This window comes from Andrena cerasifolii, chromosome 4 (assembly GCF_050908995.1).
Source record: "Andrena cerasifolii isolate SP2316 chromosome 4, iyAndCera1_principal, whole genome shotgun sequence".
NCBI lineage: Eukaryota > Metazoa > Arthropoda > Insecta > Hymenoptera > Andrenidae > Andrena > Andrena cerasifolii.
The window spans coordinates 12,620,007-12,642,650 of record NC_135121.1 but is presented as its reverse complement, the minus strand read 5'-3'; the positions used below and the strand labels follow the sequence as shown (position 1 = coordinate 12,642,650).

The 22,644-nt window shown below is 45.8% G+C and overlaps 1 protein-coding gene across 7 annotated transcripts in view; it reads left to right on the top strand.

Moving 5' to 3' along the window:
- The window catches only part of Snap25 (Synaptosomal-associated protein 25kDa), a 41,561-nt gene extending 18,952 nt beyond the window's left edge, over window positions 1-22,609 (top strand). For 2 of the 7 annotated variants that reach the window (XM_076811493.1, XM_076811492.1), the window contains exons 4-7: window positions 5,832-5,880; window positions 11,189-11,306; window positions 12,214-12,487; window positions 17,519-22,609. In XM_076811493.1, coding sequence (XP_076667608.1) covers window positions 5,832-5,880; window positions 11,189-11,306; window positions 12,214-12,487; window positions 17,519-17,581 — 504 coding nt within the window. In that variant the 3' untranslated portion in view covers window positions 17,582-22,609. The other 5 variants (XM_076811496.1, XM_076811498.1, XM_076811495.1 and 2 more) reach the window with 5 other exon arrangements.
- Window positions 22,610-22,644: the final 35 nt, after the last annotated feature.

Below are 22,644 nucleotides of genomic sequence, written 5' to 3'. Positions count from 1 at the left end.
AGGAAAATCGATAGACGCTTATCTCGAGAACACTCGCGACCTCGTGACCTTTTTTCTTCCCTCGGCAAAAGGGGACCGTTTTACCAGCCCTCCCTTTCTAATTTAGCTTTCGACTCTTCCTTACTCGCGACTGTCAAGGGAGTCCCAGCGATCGCATTCACGGGGGATCGGCAAAGTTTTTTATTTAAATCAATTTTGAATAATGAATAGAAGTTGAGAAAATAACTCGGGGTAACTTTGTTCGGCGCGTGGGGAATGATATATTTTTTTTTTAACTTTTATTCGCTATTCGAAATTTCTGGTTGAATAAAATTGCTCGCCGTTTCCGAATGTCTCGCGGTCGTATGTCACGAGGGAATCGCGAGGTGTCGATGCGTGTTCGATGACCAGGGTGCCGCACGCGCGTCCTTCCGCCTCTCGTTTATTCGCAGGGAGCCGCGCTTTTAATAGCGCGTTCCGTTCCGCCGTGAAACCGCTTCGATCCACGATGCCACGTTATCTGGTCGCGTTCAAATGGGGAACGCGGTCCCTCCTGTTTTCGCGCGAGTCTTCCGGTTAATCGACCCTCGCCCGTTTCGATTACGTGCTTCTTCTCTATAAAGATACTTGGTCGACCACACCAACTGCCACGATGAAACTGTAAACCATACACGCAACTCCCTGCTCGATTGACTCCTTGCAACCGAGAAAGTAGCGGTAGAATCTGCCTTAGAGTACGGGCTCGACGCGGGTATTGCGGAGTTATCCGAACGAGACGTCGCGAACTCGCGGTTGAACGAAGAAAAGCGACAGCCAACTACCACTGTATAGTCCTGCTATACGAGATACTAACGATATATACTATACTATCGCCGTTACCACGACCGCCGTCACCACTAACACCACTAATAACCGTCGCGCCGCGGCGGGTGGGTGCAGAAGTGGGCGTCTGCTCGCGCGGCTAGCACTTTGAGTGGCGCAAGGTTTCGGAAAATGGCCCTTAGAGAGTTTCCCTTGGCTCGCCTCGAGGAAATAGCGGCCGACACTCAGGGACACTCGACTAATACTTTCGCTGCTTTCCAGAAAATACGAAGGTGAAAGCAGGTACCATTCGGCGCGATAGCACGTGGACGCCATTCAAAGTGTTAAAGGTACTTTCCTATCCAATCACTCCACGAATAGGTCATCCTTAGGATTGTTATTTAAAAAAAAAGTAAACGTTATAGTGGTGAAAAACTTTTTTAGCTGTATTTGTACATTATTGAAGATAATGACATATTTCTTTCATATTTTATCTAATACTGCTGTCTGTTAATTATCTAATTTATAACGCCTTGTACAGTTATCTGAAATCAACAAACTAAGGAAATTCTTAAAGTTTATACAATTGTTCGTGGAATCATCTATAGTCATAGGAGGGTATTGTAATTTCATGTTTTGGCAGACGTTTGAACCACGAAAGAAGAAGATTGGTCGAAAACATTAAGAATTTTCTTGGGTCATTGATTTCAGACGATTCTACAAATCCGCAAGGTTGCTGTATCACCAGCAGTAGTAGATAAAATAAGGAAACTTTTTTTATTATTATCTTCAATGTTATACAAATACAGCCTGAAAAGTCGTTTACCACCACAACGTTTTACTTTTTCTAAATAAAATCCCCAAGATGACCTGTTTCTGGATCGATTCGATGGGGAAGGTGCCCTTAATCTTGATCTCGCCGCGGCCCTTTTGCACGGCCCGCCGTGAGAGACGACGCTACCATCCATACTATTTAACTAACACGACATAGACATATCGACTACTTGCAATGAAACAGCCACTACCCTCGCTGGTGCTGCTATCGCTGCTGCTGCTGCCAGTACACGAATACGAGAGACCCGAGATACATACGCCTGCAATCGAATCTGTGCGGAGCGTGTTTATCGTTGCCCTAAACGCGTTATCAACTCTCAACTGGTTCACCAACCGGCCTGTTTTTGTTTCTTCGTGCCTCTGCGCGCCCACTGTCCGACCCTCTAACGCCCACCACTTCAGCCTCTCTACTGACCACCCCTTTTTGGCGCTTCTCTCTCTCTCTCTCTGTCTCTCTCTTTCTCTTCCTGTCTCTGTTTCTTTCTCTCCTTCTCTTCTCTGTGCCTCTTCGTCACTATGTTCTCCCTTTGTGTCTGACACGCACACCTACACACACAACGCGGCAGTACACCATAAAGTACTATCCGGAGCGTAGAAAGTGTTACCTCGTGTGTATTCGATGTATGCATCTCGATTAGGACGCATACGCGATGTATTTTGTCAGTATCTATCTGTCTGTCTACCTATCTATCTATCTGTTTTATTTTCTCTCTTGCCAACACCCACCGCCCCGCGGATCGCGTGTCCAGCATTCTCTTTTTTTTTCTCTCTCTCTCTCTTTTAACTCTATCCCCCCCCCCCACCCTCTTCTTCCCCTGATTCTCGTAGTCGAACACTCGAAGCTTCTTAGCTGTGTCGCTTTCAGTCAACGTGCGAATACGTACATATTTATATACATCTATGTATCTATCCATACACGAGTATACGTACAGTATAGCTGCCGTTTATATATGTATGTATATATATATAAACATGTACCTGTTTAGTGTAAATACCCAGTGTGTAAGCCACACCTAGATGACTCGTAAACGTCTTTAGCGCTAGTTTTCTCCACGTAGGTATGTTCCCTGTATACAAGGGTGCTTCATGTTGGTCTATTCTGTCCATCTCGAGGCACGCGTTCGATTCTGAGATTAAATGAAAGTACGAGCTTCGAAGATCGTTAAGAGCAGTGGCGCACTCGGGATTTAATCTTGGGGGGAGCCTAGTTGAAGGGATGAAAATATATTTTTTTATGTAAATTCAGTCAAATTCATTAGGTGGTGGTAAAATTTATTGAAAGGATAGAATCCAATTTTGTTTTCTTTGTACAAAGGAACTTTTCTTTGGGGGTGCCAGGGCTCCTTGGCCCCCTCTCTGGGTGCGCCACTGGTTAAGAGGGAAAGAGCGCAGAGTTGGGCATTATCCGAATAAATTCTTACTTTTTTTTTTATTTGAAGATTATTCGAATAAAAATTGATTCGAATGAAAATTTATTCGAATAAAAATTGATTCGAATGAAAATTTATTCGAATAAAAATTGATTCGAATGAAAATTTATTCGAATGAAAATTGATTCGAATAAAAATTGATTCGAATTGGGCATTATTCGAATAAAAATTGATTCGAATTGGGCATTATTCGAATAAAGGGCATTACTCTAATACATCATAAATTTTGTATTCGAATAATGCCCAGCTCTGGAAGGGCGGCTGGAAGTTTCCCTTGAAATATCCAACACCTCCGAGTGCAACGCCTTCCAGACCCGCGCCTTCGTTTCCCTTTCAGTCGAGCGCGTTTTTCAAGAGAGACTGATGAATAGACCAAGGTATGACAGCACGTAGCGTACATCCGCCTTACACACGTGTATGTATATACATACATATATATTTATTTCCCGTTTATCACCTCGATTCGAACCCTCCTCTGCATCCAACGTACTTCTTAGTCGACCGTCGTCTTACCAAGTAGGCATTATTATCGCCCTCCGCTTGTCGATCTGCGAGTTTTACTGATAGAACTGTCGCGCGCGCGTGCGATAGCGCGACGGCTAGCCCGATTCGAGTCGAGTCGGAGGACAGCGTTCGCCGTGAGTTTCGCTGACCAACAGCGATGTCCAGCAGCGACGAGAACGATGAAGAGTGGCGGGACTCGACAGAAGCAAAGTCCGGTCGCTAGTTTGTACTGTTCGGTCACCATCTTCTCTCCGTCCCCCACCGATATATCCGCGAGGATTACTCTACTGCTGTATCCTCGGGCACTTCATTCCCTTTGGACCTGCAGAAATGTATCGTTTGTATGCGGGATGACTTAGAACGCGCGCAGAGAACTCTAAACGAATGCTGGAGAGGTGTGTAATTGTAAGGTGAAAATGTATCGATGGATCTTGTTCTAAACTCTTAAAGGGTTAGGCTACCTTTGGGGCCTGAAACTCATACGTAAATTTCAGATCTTTTTGCGAACTAATAAGATAAATGAGAAATGTATATAAGGTATCATTTAACAGGAACAAAATTTCGATTTTTTTAAGCCTCAAAGGTGCTAACCCCTTAAGGGTTAACATACACCTAGGATTGGAATAAACAGGGTGAACTTTGACAATTTTTTTTCATTGAAAATACTCTTTAATATAAAAATCTTTATGGGCGTCTTAACGTACACACTTCGATGCAACGAGTGTATAAATTTAATTCTAAAATTAAGAAGATTGAATTCGTAATAGCGTTTATCTCAAAATGGTACCTATTATTAAAAAAAAAAAACAGTAACCAATATTTCTCGAGAACTAAGTGGACCGATTCAGTTGAAATTTGGAACAGAGGTTTTCGATAGAATTATGCAATTTCTGTCGTAGGACTATTTTTCAAACGTAATAGTTTATTTTCTATAAAGTAAAGGAGGAGGATTTTTCACTGCAAAATCACACATCTGTACTCAAGCGGCCACCGTTTTGCGGCAAATTGATGTTTTTAAAATCGGCTACAACAAGAACTAGAGTCTTTTATGTATTTGAGAGAAGTTTTTTAAAAACTACCGAAGATATTTTGGTTACCGCGGAAAGTGTTCTGAAAAAAAGCTGCCTAAAGAAAATTGCTATTACATATTCAATCTTCTCAGTTTTCCATTTAAATTTACACAATTGTTACATTAAAGCATGTACTTTCAGATGCACATAAAGATTTCTAAATTAAAATATATTTTCAGTTACAAAAAAATAGTCAAAGTTCACCCCGATTTTTCTAGTTTTAGGCGTACCAGTAAATAGCGAGATTCATGGAACAATTTTACAGAAGAGGGTGGAAAATTACGAGAGACGTCTTTAGTTATCACTTACCCCCGTAGTAGCACCCCAATATCAAGTGCCTAATAACTTCATAAGCAATGAAAACGCTCCCTATTTATACGCCATTTTTTACTGCGCAAAATCTCTCCAACAACGTCTGAATGAGTCCTTCGCGCCCAATCCAGAGTCAGCCCGCATAAATCGGTACCCTGTTGCGACTTTTACGTTAGCAGTGCGACGCGCATGGTGCAAGCAGACGTTCACGCCAGTGTCGCCACTTGTGAAAAATTTCAGCGTGCAGAGCAGTTAGCTAGTTACTATTACGAATCGCTCTAGCTACTAACGATCCATCATCGTCGTTCTTCATCCACGTTGGCATTTTTTTCCGCGCGCCATCACTCCTTTGTATCTTTTCACCGTCACCACTCGATTCTTCTATGATTTCTTCTGATTTACCAGCACGCTCGAGGTGTTCGCCCGCGAAAGAAAGGGACCGCAGCTTCTCTCGATCTCGGGCAGATATATTTTCTCTTAAAATTAAATGCCCCCGCCGCGCGGACGTGCACCTCGAACACGATTATTTTCTTTCGTAGATGAATATGGAGTTTTTTATTTGATTAAAGCCCGGCACGTTTTGTCACACGACTCGGATCCCGTGGAATTCCACTCGCGATACCGGTCGCGGGCCCCTGGGAACCAGGGAACGGATAGAGCCCCCCCCGTCGCACCATTTCTGTTCACTCATCGCGACAAGTTTTATCACGTATTTTTTTTTATCTCTCCACCCCTCCGTCCGATCGGGTATTCGGCGCGGTACCAAAGCATCCCTCCTGTGGCAAGGCGTGCACGCGGTTCTGCTTGTTTGTCTCTCTGACTTGATTTCGCAGTTGTTCACGCGCATCACTGAACGATCTTTCATTTCCGTTAACGTGTGGGCCCTTCGACCCTGTCGTAGAGCGAGGAGGTCGCAGCGAACACTCTGACGATGTTAGACCATCAAGGCGGTAAGCAGTTCCCTCAGCAATAAACCAAAAAAACCAAAAAAAAAAAAAAAAAAACAACAACAAATCGAGGCTCTCTTCTCGATGAACGAGTCGAGAAGCGCGAGCGGCCGAGTTAAATAGGAACCAAAAAGAAAAGAAAAAGAATTACTAACAGAAAGTAATAAAGAAAGGCGAGAGCAAAGTGGCGAGAAACGAAAGGAAACGGGACATGGGAGAAACAATGAAAAAAGAATAAACAAAGTACGGACGAAACAAGTTGTGTATCTTTTTTTTTTTGTCTTATTTTATGTATTTTTTTTTAATATCAATTCACTCGAGCAAATCGATGGTTGGGGGTGGCCGAGGGCCTGCACCCTCGCTTGCTTTCGCGGCCCTCGGTCCCACGCAGATTTCCTTCTCTCGTACACTTCTCTCCACGGTTGACGGGACTGGTTCGTTGAAAGGACAGGACACACTCGCGGTCACATTTGCTCGGCTCTCTCCCGCGCCTGGGATCACTTCGAGTCCCGGGACTCATTGCCCGCGGGATCCTCCAAAGCGTAACGTCGTTTTCTTTATTCGACCACCGAGACGCTGACGAACGACTTCCCACGGGGACTCGGAAACTCGAACGTTTATCTCTGGTTCTGATCTCTTTTTCTGTCCTCTAGCTGAACAACAAAGCTTCTAATTCTGTATCTTACAGCGCCCACGGCACTCTCGAGTGCCTACACTGGAAACGAAGCGTGTCTATTTCTTCCTTTTTAATCTGCTTCTGCCTTTGTCTGCTCCTATTCAACATATTCAATCAGACTTCTCGCATCATCTCGCCCCACTTCGATATAAATGTAATACGGTGCATTCGGCTCATCTGATTGAAATCCATTCGATTCTTCTCCCTCATCCCCGATCATCTCCCTCACCCGCCCTCCCCCCATTCATCTTCGATCTTTAGCACTCGATTAGTCCCGGAGAAATGTGTACCTGTTATTAGAGCGCGTAGCTGCGTTCACCGCCCAGCCTTAGTGCAGCTGGCACTGTTAAATTGACTGTCTCTAATCTGTTTTTGATCTTGGAAATTTCACAGATCTGCGATCAATTGATTTATCCCCACCCCTTCCTCAAAGTTCTTCGCTCCTGGACCGTTGGATTTACCAACCCCCTCGCTCGGCGCTTTCGAAGATCGATCGCCCCTGGGCGATCGATAGGAACTTAGACTGTCGTCCAGTCGCTTCTTCGCTTCGTCGATCGATTTGTTTCTGTCGCAGAGATTCGTTGGCCCTTTCGTTGTCCCTTACGGTCAGACTGTGACACGACCCTCTCTCTGGCTTGGTCTCTCGAGTGCTCGATCGAAGCAGAGGAGCGACCAGATACCCCTCTAGGAACGATCTCCACGAGTCTCCGGACCGGAATGGTCCTCTCAGCTTCGCAGTTGGTAAATCCAACTCGTCCGCCACAACTCCCCACGTGCCTCTGTTCGTCGCATCACGTGCAAAGATCCTGGTCCCCGCAGCAGAGCCTGACGTAGAATTAATGTGAATCAGGACGAGATCGTCGTCGCACGCGCCCTCTCGCCCCTCCGCTGTCCAGCCTGACAGCGTCCTCCGGGTCGGTAATTGGTCAGCTTTAGCGAGAAATGGCAATAAAGGGAATATCGGAGGAGAAGATAGCGTCCTGTTACCGCGGTGCCTCGACAGACAAGGTGGAAGGGAGGATAGGCTGAGAAGGGACGATCGAATCGAGGAAATCGAGGAGATCGTAGCATGAATCACGAAAATATTCGGATACCATTTAAAATAGAATAACTTGCTTAAAATTGGTCCAAACGACTTGAGTTTTTTTTTGTTGAGAAGCTAGAAGCTATAAATCTAGTTCGTAGATTTAAGTAAGTTGTATACGTGCTGAAAATTGCATCGAAATTGGTTAACGTAGATATGAGCTAAATGGGGTGGAAATCCCAGTTTTAAAGATTCTATGTATTTCGATGCCTGTCGCTTGTCTAATTTTCAGCGCGTAGGTATAAAACTTACTTGAATCTAGAAACGGGATTTTGAAATTTTTATTACAGGCTCAGATAAAAAAAAACAAAAAAAAAAGCGAACCTTTTCTCTACGCTATTCCGACCAATTGCATTTTTTTTAAAACGGCGAAACACGTTACCTAGTTAAGTAGAGTAGTCCTTCGTGCTTCTCGAAAACACTCCAGTCGTTTGGAACAATTTTAAAAAAGTTATTCTGTTTGAAAATCAAATATTTGTCCGAACATTTAAGTAATTCACTGTAGCTTGCCCATCCTGGTTTCTATGAGTCTTTCGATTGCACCGAATCGACAGGACTCGAGTCTAGAACAGATAGACGGAGAAAGCATCTCCGTATGAGTCGATGTATGTTCGCGGAGGGAAGCTTGAGGGAGCGTTTCGACGGTGCTTCCTGTTCCTCCAGACGTGTTAACACGCCGCTGATTGGTCGGTTGCCTGTTTAGAGCCACGAGGTCGGGATGAAAACCCTCGTAATGCTGGACGAGCAAGGCGGTAAGCCATTTCAAATCTAGACATACAAACATTAAACTTACGTAAAGAGAAAGATACGGGCCCATTTGTTTCACAAGAGAGTTTTTACGCATAAACGTATATACATATACGGTCCACGACCGAACACAGAAGCCAACCATCGACGAATATAGAATTCTGTGTATTCTTATGTATATATATATTCTTATACGTTCCACCCGCCGCACAGTGGTTTAAAATGCCACTCCAGCTGAGTAGAATTACATTATTTTGTGATTTTTCTTTCCTGTACGTATGTATGCTTGAATAGTATTTACTCTTTTATTTTCTTTAATTTTTTTTTTACTTATTTACGATTATTTTTTGCTTGTTTTTGTGTGTAAGTAAAAATACAGGTGTCCTCGATAAAAGTTGAATGAAAAATTGACGAAGGAACAGATTAGTATCTCAGCAAAAATCAGAAAGTGCATATAATGTATGTAAAATGAAAATAGTGCGAAGCATCAGCAAGTGCTGCAGTATTTAGTTTTTCTGGTTGTTTGATAAATAAATTAATACAATTTGAGAAATTGATTTTTTTCTATTTTCTTTTTGTGTGTAATAAAAAATGCAGGAACCAGTATAAGTTGTCCTTAAATCCTATTAATGTACTTATCAAAGTACCAGAAAAACTAAACATTGCAACACTTTCTAATGCTTCGCGCTAATTTTACTCCAAAATACTCATCTGCTTACTTGTAAATTGTCTCTTAAACTAATTGATTACAATTTAGAAATATTACCTTCTATCAAGGACACCCGTATTTTACTTAGTCACAAAATAAAAAAAATGAATCGTAAATAAGTAAAAAAAGAATTAAAAATAATAAAATACTATTCAAGTGTATATACATATATACGTACAGGAAAGAATAATTTTGCTCAGCTAGAATCGCATTTTAAACCGCTGCGCGCCGATATACAATATCCACGCGTGCACCGTGCACCATTGCTCTGTACGCGCGGATTGTACGTATACGTCCGCACACGACACTAATTGCGTGTAATATCGTCCAGACACTGTGCAAACCCCCCGTTCCATCTGATTTAGTTGTCAGCCATCGAGACCCCGCTCAAATACCAAACCAAAAAAGCACCCGAAAGACTACGGATTCGTTCTACATCTATTCACCACCCACTCCTTCAGCGTTCAGATCGTATACGTTCGAGATCATCAATTATACTTCTCTCCTCCTTTTCTTCTTCAGCTCCAATCCCCCCTCCTTGCATCTTCTTCCACCCCTTTGTCGCTTCGACCACACTCCCACCCACTTTCATTCACTTCTCGTACTCCTCCCTTATCAGTTCTCCTCGCTGTTGATTTCGATCATCAAACCTTCGCTCTGTGCTCTCTTTTCTACCCCTAGCCACCCTCTCCTATTTGCCTCTTTTATTTCCTCTGCCTCTGCCTCGCAGCCTCTCTTTCTTTCACTTCGATAAACTTCTCCATCTCTTCTTCTTCTGCCTCTTTCTACGAGAATTCTCTCTCTCTCTCTCTCTCTCTCTCTCTCTCTCTCTCTCTCTCTATTTCTCTCCGCCTATGTGCTTCCTCCTCTACTCTTACTCCGTGTCCTTCCGTGACCGTGAATCTCTCACGAAGGCGAACGAACAAACTACAGCGATATACAGAAACAAAACAAGTAGACAGATACAAAAGAACGACGAGAAAACCGAAGGAAGAGTAAATATATATATATATACAGAGATGTTGTATCGGGTCGCACGCACGACACCGCGCACCACCGTTCTTTAAACGAAACGCCTATCTCCGTTACTACCCCGGCACGGTGTAAGTCAATCTACCACCACGTAATTTTACTCGCAATCCACATTTGCCTACCCAGCCCGCCCTCCCCCCCACCCCGCTGTGTTGACCGGCACATTTTTGCATTCAGCGCGTTACTACTCTTATATAACTCGTAAAGCGTAATACTTGGTTTCGATTCGTAACCCAGTACCCTTAGAAAATACCCACCGTACACCCCCCAAAGTACATACAGATCTACTCACCCCGATCTTAGGTACCCTTAGTAGGGAGACTCTTTGCTTAGCTGTTGCACTTTCGTTGCACTCGTTTTTTCTTTTTTTTTCTTTCCCCCCGGGGAACGTTCGTCGGGAGACGTCGCCGTCCGTCCGTCGATGTTTAACGAACATTATCTCTGTAATTCTCGTCTCGAGGAATCTGCGCAACAAAATGCACCTCTTCGATCCACCGATCCACGGTCAACCGGACTCTGCAACCGACGTTCTGCTTTCGTCGGTGGATATATTTTGCTGTGTCTATAGCAGTCTGATAATATCGGAACGACGGTGATTCTCTCGACGACTCCTCGTAGAGTACGAAGTCGCTGGTCGTCATTTGGTACCGATCAAGGAACAGAGTCCTTCGCTTCTTTTTATTTTTATTTTTATTAAATATACTTTGCGATTGTACCGCAGCCAGTTATTCATGGTATTCTGTATTGTACGCAGAAAGGAACCGGCGCTCTTTTCCAATGATTTGACCAAGAATGACGACGCGGGCCATTTTTTGAGAGCGACGAAGCAAAAGCCCTCGAAAGAGAAATGGACAGTTTTTTTTTCTTCTTCTTTTGTTCTCCCCAGTTTCGTTGCCCGTTTCGGTGAGCTTCTTTTTTAGTTGTCCGTCAAACGGCTCGCGCGTAGATGACGCTGTGATTGGTTGGATTTATTTACGATCGGGCTGTCCGCTCTCTTTCGAGCCTTAACCGCGGTATAGCGGCTAGAAGGGTTTTAACGTTCTCTTCTCGTACGATGAAACAGAGCAACTGGACAGAATCGAGGAGGGCATGGACCAGATCAACGCCGACATGCGCGAGGCAGAAAAAAATCTCACTGGGATGGAAAAGTGCTGCGGTCTCTGCGTTCTTCCATGCAACAAGTAGGGCTGTCCCGAAAATCGCCACTCTACCCTCTCACACTTGTCTTTAAACGAGCCTTCTGTTTTACAGCACACTCTCCAACCGAACAAATCAAACTCGAGCGAACCCTAAGTTCGCGCCACCCTCCTCCACCACCCTTAACTGTTTGCCGACGCGAGCGACCTTCGGGAGTACTTTTGCAAACTCAATTACTCATAAGGGAAGATCCCTAAAATTAAAAAAAATTATGAAACTCTTGGGATACGTAGAGGAGATGTAGGTATTAATTTCGCAAATTTCTAGGTCTGCCAAAATTTACTCGAAGGGGGTGAAAATTGCACTCTGAGAAATTTCTGATTCTATGATTATTACTCGCGAATTGTAAGAGAGAGAGAAAAGTTTTCACACAAAAGTTACTTCTTTTAATTAGGACTATCATTTGGCAAAAGCGATACGCGAGTTGTAACACAAAATCGGAAAATAGCTGGATTTTCAGGCGGAAATTTTCACCCCCCTAGAGTAAATTTGGGCAGCAAACCAAAAAAAAGCGTAATAAATACCTGTATCTCCTCTACATTTAGTAGGGACCTTTCCTTGTAATAATTTTTAATGTCTAAGATATACTAGTCTCAGAGCAGAAAATATGATCCCCCGTTCTACGCCCCGAACTGCAAAATTCAACACTACCGCAACTTTATCAAAGTCACCTGATCCTCGATTAATCAGGGAAGTAACTCGAACCACCCCTTCATTCTCCACCTGAACCATAGTTGAAGCGTGTCGCCTCGGCAAAGGGTTAATGGTACATACCACTGTTCCCCTGCCCTCTACTCAATGCCACCGACTCTGAACAGCTCAGTGTGCGTGCGTGTGTCTTTGGAGCGTCTGTAGGCGTAAGACCGTTAATGGATTATTGGTGTCGCGTAGGAGCGCCAGCTTCAAGGAGGACGAGGGCACATGGAAGGGCAACGATGACGGTAAGGTGGTGAACAACCAGCCCCAGCGAGTGATGGACGATCGCAACGGGCTGGGGCCACAGGGCGGCTACATCGCCAAGATCACGAACGACGCCCGCGAGTCGGAGATGGAGGAGAACATGGGCCAGGTGAACACGATGATCGGTAATCTGAGAAACATGGCGATCGACATGGGCAGCGAGCTGGAGAATCAGAACCGGCAGATCGACAGGATCAATCGCAAGGTGAGGAAACGATTCGCGCGCGTCCGACGTCGACGCGGTGAGTCGGCGTTGCCCAGCTGCAAGGAGCCCACGTAATCGCGAACGTTCGAACCTTGCTCGAGAGTCGGCCTTCGACTTTACTTTAGGAGTACTTAGCGCTGGTGGTGGTTCATTTAACCCTGGGACCACACTGGCACACTTTTAGAGCGTAGAGTTTTAGGGAGTTTTAGGGGACGAGCGACCCCAAATTGAAGTTTGAATACCTACTTCAAAATTCAGAATTTTTTATCTCTCTTTAGGTATCTTTGGAGAAGGTATTCGCTGCATATGGGTGTCGTTTGTAGTAAGAGAATCGAGATTTGGGAGTGGAAGCTTGGTAGCGTCTATTGACAAGTTTGTAGAGAATATTGCAATTTTCTGGGGTCGTCGGTGACCCCACAGAGGTGGAGAATAATTATCGATGTTCATAACCATCGATAGTTTACATTGTATAGAAAATATCATAATCGTAGTTGAGGTTATCAGTGCAATAGTAGCGTAACCCTAAGACTTTAGTTTTGAGATAGCAGCTAATGAAATTATTGACGTTTTAAAGTCGTTGCTTAAAGTTTCTGCTTTTAGGTATATGGGTATGATTTTTTTAGAAAATATAATTGCTAAGATGTACATTATTAGTACATAAAATAATGACCAATGCTGCACAGGCCAGTATTTTGCGATGTAAATCAATCAAAATGCTCAGTGCAAAAACACGTTTTTGTGTTCCCATTTTGTGTATGTTTTTGTGAGGTTGTATCAACCTGCCCCTGTATCAACTGGCCCCGGTCTCCCCTAAACCTAAATTATTACCTAATGCTTTTTAATAATTATTTTTAATAGAAATTTAATAATTATTTTTAATAGAAATTTAATAATTATTTTTAATAGAAATTTAATAATTATTTTTAATAGAAATTTAATAATTATTTTTAATAGAAACTGTCGATAATTCTCCACCTCCACTCCACAGTACAGAGGTGTACCAAGCAGCAGTGGTATCCGTAAGAGTAATAAGAGTAAGGAGGAGCAAGGTTCGAGCGGTTTTAAATTGGGACTGACGGATTACGATACGATTAGCTCCGCTATATTTGTTCTCTCCACGGAGCATGCGTGGACTTTTATATCTCACGATGCACGCGCTCAAAGCGATGCACAACACACGTTCGTCGTCGCTTATCGCTTTCTTCCACGCCCTCCCGTCCATGTTCCCTCCGTCCCAAGCGCGGTCCACGGTCTAACAACGGGCCCCGACGATGCCGAGGACAACGTCCCCTTTCCTCGTGCCACTGGGAGCGTTCCACTTTGTCCCCGCGCGTGCAACAATGGACCAGAAGCTCCCTTCGCTAGGGGCTGTTTAAACGAACGAAAAGCTGGCGGACGGCGGATGAAGGAGCGCTGGAACGGAGACGAGCAGCGGTTTGCCAGCTTTTGTTCGCGCGAAGCGCGCTTCACGGGATTACGAATGTCGGGTCGCGAGATCTCTGGCCGCCGACGATGGGCAACGTGTCGCACGAATACGTTCCTCTGCGTATACTTCTATCCTCATTTCTCCTGCGCCATTCATCCCCCGTTTCGATGGAATTTTACGGGTAAACAGAGAACCGAGTCTCTAGTTACCCAAACGGCTTCATCGAAATAGGCGTGGTTCCCTAGTTAGAAGATTCCTAACAAGGGGATGTCATAATCTGGACGGAGCACCTTTTGGATGCAATTGGAGTAAGGGTGGATGCAGGGCCGGGACGAGAAGGGTTCAGCTCGTTCACCGGAACCAGGCCCTGCGCTTTAAAAGGCCCCGCGGTCCACGAGAAGCTCATCAAAATTTTGGGAGGTCTTATGCATAGATATTTATTAATATTATTATAAAAAAAAAATTAAAAGGGCTGCGTGGTTCACGAAAACCTCGTCGTAAATTTTGCGGGGCCCTATGTGTAGAATTTATTATTATTAAAATTTAGAAGTAGATATAAATGCGTTTTCGTCGGCCCCGCAGAATTTTGAAACTCGGCTCCGCAAAAGTTCACGCCATCCATGGGTGGGTGAGTCCAGGTGGTGTCTTCCCCTTGCAAGACGGGGCTATCCTCCCCCTCCCCCGAGGAGACCGCATTCGGCAGAACGTTCTCTGTATTTCTATATTACATACCTATGTACACGTTATCTTTTTTTTTGTATTGGCACGGAAATTCTATTTTCAACGAGGACGAAACGGTCGTGCCCAGCTGATGGTACTAGGCCGCCGTTTTTGTCGCGAATGAAGCATTCCTTTCTCAATTAATTACAAGGAAACGAATTGAAGCTGAGACTTATTCTATCACACAATGTTAATTAACATCTTCGTGTTTAAAAAATCTATTTTAGGGATCCGGGAAGTCAGTTGTAATTTTGCAATAACTACATATTTGTATACCAAAACATAATACAGTAACCTGTTAAAGTGTCCCTCATTTGAATACAAAAAACCATTGCATAAAAATATGCATGTACTTTCTGAAATAAATTCCCAAAGAGTCGATTCTTTTTCTACCTCCTGACGGTAGGTAACTCCTTAAATCAATTGGAACCTCCGTTTTTTATTTATCACTGAAAAACAAAAGTGACTTCGTTAAAGCACCTGTTTTAATGATCCATCTGTCGCGTCATATACAACGCATATTCTCGACTAAACAAACACGTCTTAAAGCCTATGACGATTAACAAACTCTGCGTCAGCCTCAGCTTCAATTTATCTCCACGTAATTAAATAAACAGAGAAATGCTTCATATTCGTCACAAACGACTGCCTAGGATGGATGCGAAGGGGAGGGCGCGTGATCGATCGACGATCGTTTCGTTCTCCGTTTTGGCATGCGCACGCACGTGCACCGCACGACTAGCCACCCCTTTCTTTCCCTCGTCATCGCACACCAACGTCATCCCTCCTTTCTCGCCACTGTCACGGGCTGTCTTCTGTGTTCGGCCGTACGCTGCAATCACAAGTAAAAAGACTGAGAAAAGATAGTACCTACCAAAGTGTGTGTCGGATCGAAATCTAAGATAGAGGAGAGAAATGACTTCGCACAGTTGCCATCGCGGCCGCGAGCGACCGCGTGGCCCACGCTTTGTTGGCCCGCGCCACTTCTGTTCCCTACGTTCGCTCACTACTTTCACAGTACTTTACTTTCTCCTTCTTCTTCTTGCCTTTCGTTTGATTGAGGAGTCTGCGTTCTCTCCACCTCTTCACCATACCCAAAAAATCTCTGTGATAATCCGCAGGGCGAGTCAAACGAAACGAGGATAGCCGTGGCGAATCAGCGTGCGCACGCCCTGCTCAAGTAAAATGCGTCTCTCTGCCCGTACACGTACCCGTCTCCCCCGAGCCTACCCCTGAAAATTAGCCAGATCTATATATATATATATATATATATTATACACACATACCAGACCCAACGTCATGCACACGTATGTATACTGTGTGTGCATTGACGTGATCACCACACGCCCACGACCACCCCCACCCCCCCTTCGTCTGCCTTCTCGTCGTCGGTCGGACAACCGTCAGCCCAACCTCGTGTCTCCGACACTCGGTCCGCCTGTTTCTGCAACAACGAAAATCATCGAGTTCGCTCCCGGGGCGCATCGATTACGCTCCATAGACGCGGGCGCGCGCGTACGTGCGCCCGCCTGCATTGGCCACCTTCCTGCGCGCCGTTTACCGCGCGCCCCAAATCTCTTCTTTGCCGTTTTGTGTGTCGTCCAAGCTGCCACCCACGGCTGGCAGCTCCACCGATGGTTTATTGACATTAATATTGTCACACGCACACACCAGCGGCCGTCCTCGGCGCTCTGAGATCGCCAAGCGCCTCCCCAGCTTCCTTGGGCATCCGAGGCCTCGGAGCATTCTTCGCTGGGGCTGGCTTGGCGATGCCAGAATCTCGAGCGGCAGTGTATGTAACCACGTACACGAATGGTGATACCTACGTTTAACCTTTTGGAATCTTATTTGTCGGATGAAACCCCGCAGGGTCGTCGTCGTCACCGTCGCGACTATTGCGTACGAGTTCTGTCGCTTTCTTGATGATCACTGTAGTTTCTAGGGGAACGGGGACTCTGCGACTCGTTGTGCACTTGATAGTTGGTGGAATGATGCATTTAGTGACGTTCTGATTATGCAGTAGTGCGACGTTTACTTCTGCCGAGTGATTGATAAGAAAGAAGACGGAATTGAGGGTGAATGAGCAGAGGCGGATTTAAGGAAAATGGCCCTAGTGGCAAACCTCCTGAGGGGCCTATTTTTTTTCTCGGGAAAATAAAGAGATGGTTTACTAAAAATAGATTATGGTTAAAGTACCAGTAGTATATATAGTAGTTTTCCTTTAATTAATTCCTAAAGATCACCTATTTCGGGGGGCTCTAGACCGGAACCTCCCCTTAAGCTCTCTAAATTATGCAATGGGAACGATTTTTTTAACAAAAGTTATACAAATTTTTGAGCCATTTCTGAAAATTCAGTAACTGCTTCAGAAGTTGATCATCCTTGAAAATGACGTTGCATTTATCAAACATAAAACTGTATGAGAGTTTAACAAGCGAAGAAGAGTTCAGTTCTAAAAACTCACCGTATACCTGTTTTTAACAGAATCGTTAAGGAGAACAAACGTTCGCCAGTACTATTCATAATTCTCTCCACACTCGAGTGTTTTAAAGTTTATTCGGTAGATGGCTTGGCGCGTGAACTGCACTATTTTAAAAAAAATCGTCGCTCCTAAAAGCCTTATGTTTCAGGTTTCTCTGAAAGTCGGTCAACTACTGGTACCGTTTACCTTAATTGCAGTAGTACAGAAAAAGAACATGAGGAGGGGCCTTTTTGGCAGGGGCCCCGCTCATTAAACCCGCCACTGCGGATAAGGTGTACGACGACGACGATGCGAGGGGAGCGCAGGCTAATCGAAGTTGACGAGATCGGGAATACCACGATCTTGATCCACACGGCTGTGTTTGTGTTACGATCTTTCGTTTGTTTCTTTTTTTGCCACGCAGGGCGAATCGAACGAGACGAGGATAAAGGTGGCCAACGAGCGAGCCCATCAGCTACTCAAGTAAGGCCACTCTCGACCACCTGCACCCCGTCGGCCACCAACAGCACCAAATACTACCATCACCACTATCACAACCACCACCACTACCACTTACAACACGAGTGTCAACAATAAAACCAGTACCAACAATCACAGACACGCTCAGCTACTCTCAGTTACTCGTTCTCGCGATCATGGTATCTACGGTTTGTTTATCGTCGTCGTTCCGTTCAGGTTACCTCTAGTAACGGTAGATCGTTTAGCGTAGACTAGTTAACGAAAGTAGGCAGTCGAAGACAGAAAAGAGAAGATAGAAGGCGCGTAAGTTCTTTTTCCGTCCTTTTGTTATTTAATTTCTCGAGCAGCGAGTTTCGTCCCCCCCCCCCCCCCTCCGAGTAGTTACCGTAGCGAGATTAGCGATCTCTTTGCGTTTCCCAGAGGTGCCCCGGTGGCTCCTTAACCGTGATTCTCGTTCCCGAGCCGCTCGAGGAGCAAGTATTATTTGTAACGCGTTACTCTTAAGTTGCGGAGCTCCGCCACCCGTTCTTCTCACAGCCCTTTTGCTTCCTTTCGCCTCTTTCCATCGACGCGCTCGAGCACCGTGTCTTTAACCCTTAAGAGGGCAGATATTACTTCGTAGAATCCGCTAGGAGCAGAGGGAAGGGTAGCTCGCCCGGCGAGTCTGTTTAAAAAGAGACGCGGACGCGACGCCACGTCGCCAAGTCAATTCATCGATCCGGGATAGAGTTCCCCTGGAGAGCGAGCGAGTTAAAGAGAGGGCGGTAAATTAAACAAGAATCTCGTTTTAAATGCACGATTTATCCAAGTTCTTCCTCTCGCGATAGCGTTTACATAATCGACGGTTCGCCTGTGAACTTTCTGAAGTCGAGGACGGAATGAGAAGAGTAGAATCTCTTAGGTGATATACAAGTGAGCCGCGTCGAGCGACGAGTGTGTGCGCCTGTTTAAGGGTTAAAGATTACCCCCACAGCCACCGACGGAAGCCTACACACCCGCAAACAAGCACACGCCCACACACGGAAGAGAACTCGAACAAGAGGATTTACGGGAGCACACACACACACACACACGCATACACACACTGTAACTCGTATTGTTACTTATCGAACACTTGATACAATTGATTCGAGATGGTCGAACACACACACAGACACACACGGAGGGCCACTACGCGCTCAGGGACACACAGAGGTATCACAGACACGCGAGCAGACACACAGAAAGAGAGAGAGAGTAGTGTAGATCGCACAGCGTGTGGCAGTGCACGCGTGGGAATGGTACATACGCACAGCGAGCCCCCGTTGTAGGTAATACATACCGTATGTAATAATTTGTTATCACGATTAACGTTACCGACCAAGAGATATCCGTGTACAGTAGACCGATGCGTAGGTAGTCAGACGCGTGAGCTGGTAGATCGTAGCGAGGAAGCTGCCTCGAGACACGTGCGATCGATGCGAGTGGAACCATTTAGAAATTCAGCTAGATATTTGTACTTACCTGGCGTAGAAGTTAGCGTGATCGCGAAGGGAGGATGTTCCTCCAGAGGTGACAATTGTGCGAGTGAATAACGTAACGTACTCTACGCTAGGTAAGTGGAAACCAGGCCCAAGGTTTCGGGCCTCGGAGTGAAAAATGGTTCGTTGCAACGCTTGCACCGATCGCACGATTGGGCACGCGTATCGATTCGAGGGGCGTAAAAGAGAGCTCCGCTCTCGTCCACGAGCGCCTCGGCCTCCCCTCGGGACCGGAAGAGACGGCGAGCGGAGCGTGGAACGCGGGACGAGGCGGAGGACGCGCGGCAGGAAATCGGGAGGAACGGAGGAGAATGAGAGGGTGTGTGGAGGGCCGTTATTAGCGGAGCGCCCGGGAGGGCGGAGTATGGCGGAGCAGCGGGTGCAAAGAGGACGAGGGTGGAGCCGCGTGAAGAGGATTGATAATCGATGCAACGAAGAGGACGTAGCCGCGGGGAGATGGCGTTTAATGTGTATAGATAGGGAAACTTTTGTTGGTCGTATTTTGTCTCTCGACTCACCGTAGCGCGTAGATCGATTCCGTTTTTCTTTCCGGTGCTGAGATGCTCCAGCGCCGAGGTCACAGTAAGGTTTAACTCCAAACGAAAAAGCGAGCGAGCGAATGAAGCGAGACGCCGACGGCGATGAGCAAAGATTGTACATTATTGTATTTACACGAAGCGAAGTACCTCCACTTTGTATTGTACGAAGAGACGAGGCGAGATCAGTAGACCGCCGTGTCGCCGCGGCCAGCAAGGATCCCCACTTCCGTTTACCTGGGCCCCTCCCGCCGTGTCCGCGTTTCTCACCGTGCTCGACTCTTGCATCCGTGCACCAGTCGATCAGCGAGCAGAGTATTCAGTTAAGCAGCCTCGAGGGCATTCGTAAACGAAGAAAGCGCGCGGACACCGGTGGGCCCGGACGAAACAGCCGCAAAAAAAAAAAATAAGGGACGTTTCTCGAGACAACAACTGTCAGCCTTAACAGTATTCGCGTCTTTACACTTACCTCTGTAGCTTTTAAGAGACCGCATAGAGAGCAGAGATATGATGTCACCGCTGACGTTGATCCTCCCCCCCCGACACCACGTAGCATCAAAATTAGTCCGTAGCGAAATGACAGAGAGAGGAGGGCGAGAACGAGCAAGTTCAGGGGTTAAGCGGTTTTTCAGGCGATGATTTTTTTATGTAGGCCACGGTGAACGGATACTTAGCCACCGTGTTTAATATATTATCGATAAGCATGATTTCAATATGCATCGGTGTGCATAGAGCGTGTCTCGCTGGCTCCGTTATCTCGCCGATTCTCGCGGCAGTTGTTTTAACGGTCTCGAGTGGAATAGGGGGTATTCTAACAGGAGCGCGAGTATATAAGCAATAACATTCAAAATTTTCGTCGTTCGCTTCCTTAGAGGGGGGCTTAAAGTGTCTTCCTTTCAATATAAAACGAAAGGACTCTGTTACGTAAGGAGAGCGAATAGGTGGCTGTTAATTTCCAACGGAACCGGCGAGACACGCGGCACACCCATAGACTTTTTCTGGATAATTCAGCAATTAATTAATCGACTATCGCAACGGGTATCGCCCTCGAGTCGCGCGCGCCGCGTTATCAGAGAGCCGAGCACAACAAAAAAAAAAAAAACGTGGGGGAAGAAGCACGAGGATCGCGCGTAGCTCCTTTCGATTTCGCTTGTTCGATTTGCTTTTTTCTCCGGACGACAGTTGAGCGCGAGCGAAGGAAAAGAGGACGGGGTAGGGAATCGTTGGTAGGCTTGCATACCTTGGACGCTTCGCCGGACGAACGTGCTAGGAGGGATGAAAGGAGTGGAGAGAAAGGGAACGTCGCGAAACAGGGAACGAACGAATGAGTGAGTGCATGCGAGACAGAGAAACAGAGACAAAGAGAGTGAATGTGCGACTCGAGATCGTTAGGCCTATCGTAATTATTTACTTGGTAAAGAGATGAGATATACAAACGATTATAAATAGATATATATATATATAAAAAAAGAATTATATATATATACGGTACATACATACACATGCATATATGTATGGGACGAGCGTGGTGAGCCCTTTTCTTAAATAGCTTCACAGAGAAAATGAGAAAGAGAGAGAGCGAGAGAGAGGGAGAGAATGAGCGAGAGAGAGAAAGAGAGAGCGAGAGAGAGAGAGAGAGAGAGAGAGAGAGAGAGCGCAAGAGAGACAGCCGGTTGCGAGAAGAAGCTACCTTTATTCGCGAGTGGTTAATATCGTTATATTATTATAAAAAAATATATATATAGGTGCTGGAATAGTCAGCTCCTCCGAGTTTCCTGCGCTGTCTGCCGCGCTCTGCGCGCTCCCATATATATATATATATATATTATATGATACGTGATCGAGTAATATTGTAATGTTACTTCGTCTTTAATATTTATCATCGCCTATTCCAGGATTACACATATACGTACATATATGTATATGTTATGTACTTATTTTACAAACGTATCCCTCATGTTTGAACGAGTAACTCATATCGAGCCTCGACTGGGTCTATGTGGTACGCGTACTCTTTTAAATACCTAATTCACAGAACTGTATAGACACACGCAGCTACTGCAACGTAGGGTAGACGATGCGTAGAGAGATGATTAGCTGGATAGACGTAGCCACGGGGAAAGGAAGAAACGGTCCACAGTGTGCGTGAATGCGAGAGATCGAGTGAACGGAGAAAAAAATGGTGTTTAGCCGGGTAATCTTCGAGCAAAGTATAGAAATAGGGGAGAGACGGGAGATCGCCCGAGAGACATCGCGGGGGGAGGGTGGGTCCTTCGGGGTTCCTCGTAGAAGCGTTTTCTGTATGTCACATTCGAGAGGTGGATCGGTGGGCGCGGAGAACGCGCATGGGCGTTCCGCGAGTACGGTTCACCTGTATACGAGGGTGAGTCCCGCACGCCGCGCACCGTTCACCGCTCGAGTCCTCGCATCGAAAGGGTCTATGGCCCCGCGTGATCTCTCTCGGGCCGCGCGGAGGCAACCGGTCACTTTCGACCGGCCCTCGAAGCATCGTACGGCAGATCGATAGCGCGCCGACGTTTGCAACAACAGAATCTGCGAATCGCGATGATTAACGCAATTGGGACCACCGTGCCGAAGTGCAAGGTGCCAGGGCGAGCGAGCGAGGCGAGCCCCCTCGTATAGGGGCCTCGCTCCCATCGCCTTCCAGTTACTCGAGGTGGGTAGAAAGGCGAACAGTCGCGGATATTGTAAAGTACACCACGAAGCAGAAACTGGAGCGACAAGAGAGAAAGAGCGAGTATGAAAGGGAAAGAAAGTACATGTGAAATATTGTAAAGTAAGTTTGGTAAGCGGAGAAATTGATCGATCAAAGAATATATCAGCTTCTCTCTTTTTAGTATCGATGTATTGTCGCTAGACGTTATTACAGAGACGTAAGAAGTATTCTTCGGCAGTACTATTATAACAAATGCCTGTGTATTTTACTTCTCGGCAAATAAACCATCAAGTATTGTATGACCCTGTCGGCAGCTTACATCGCGGCGGCGCTCGAG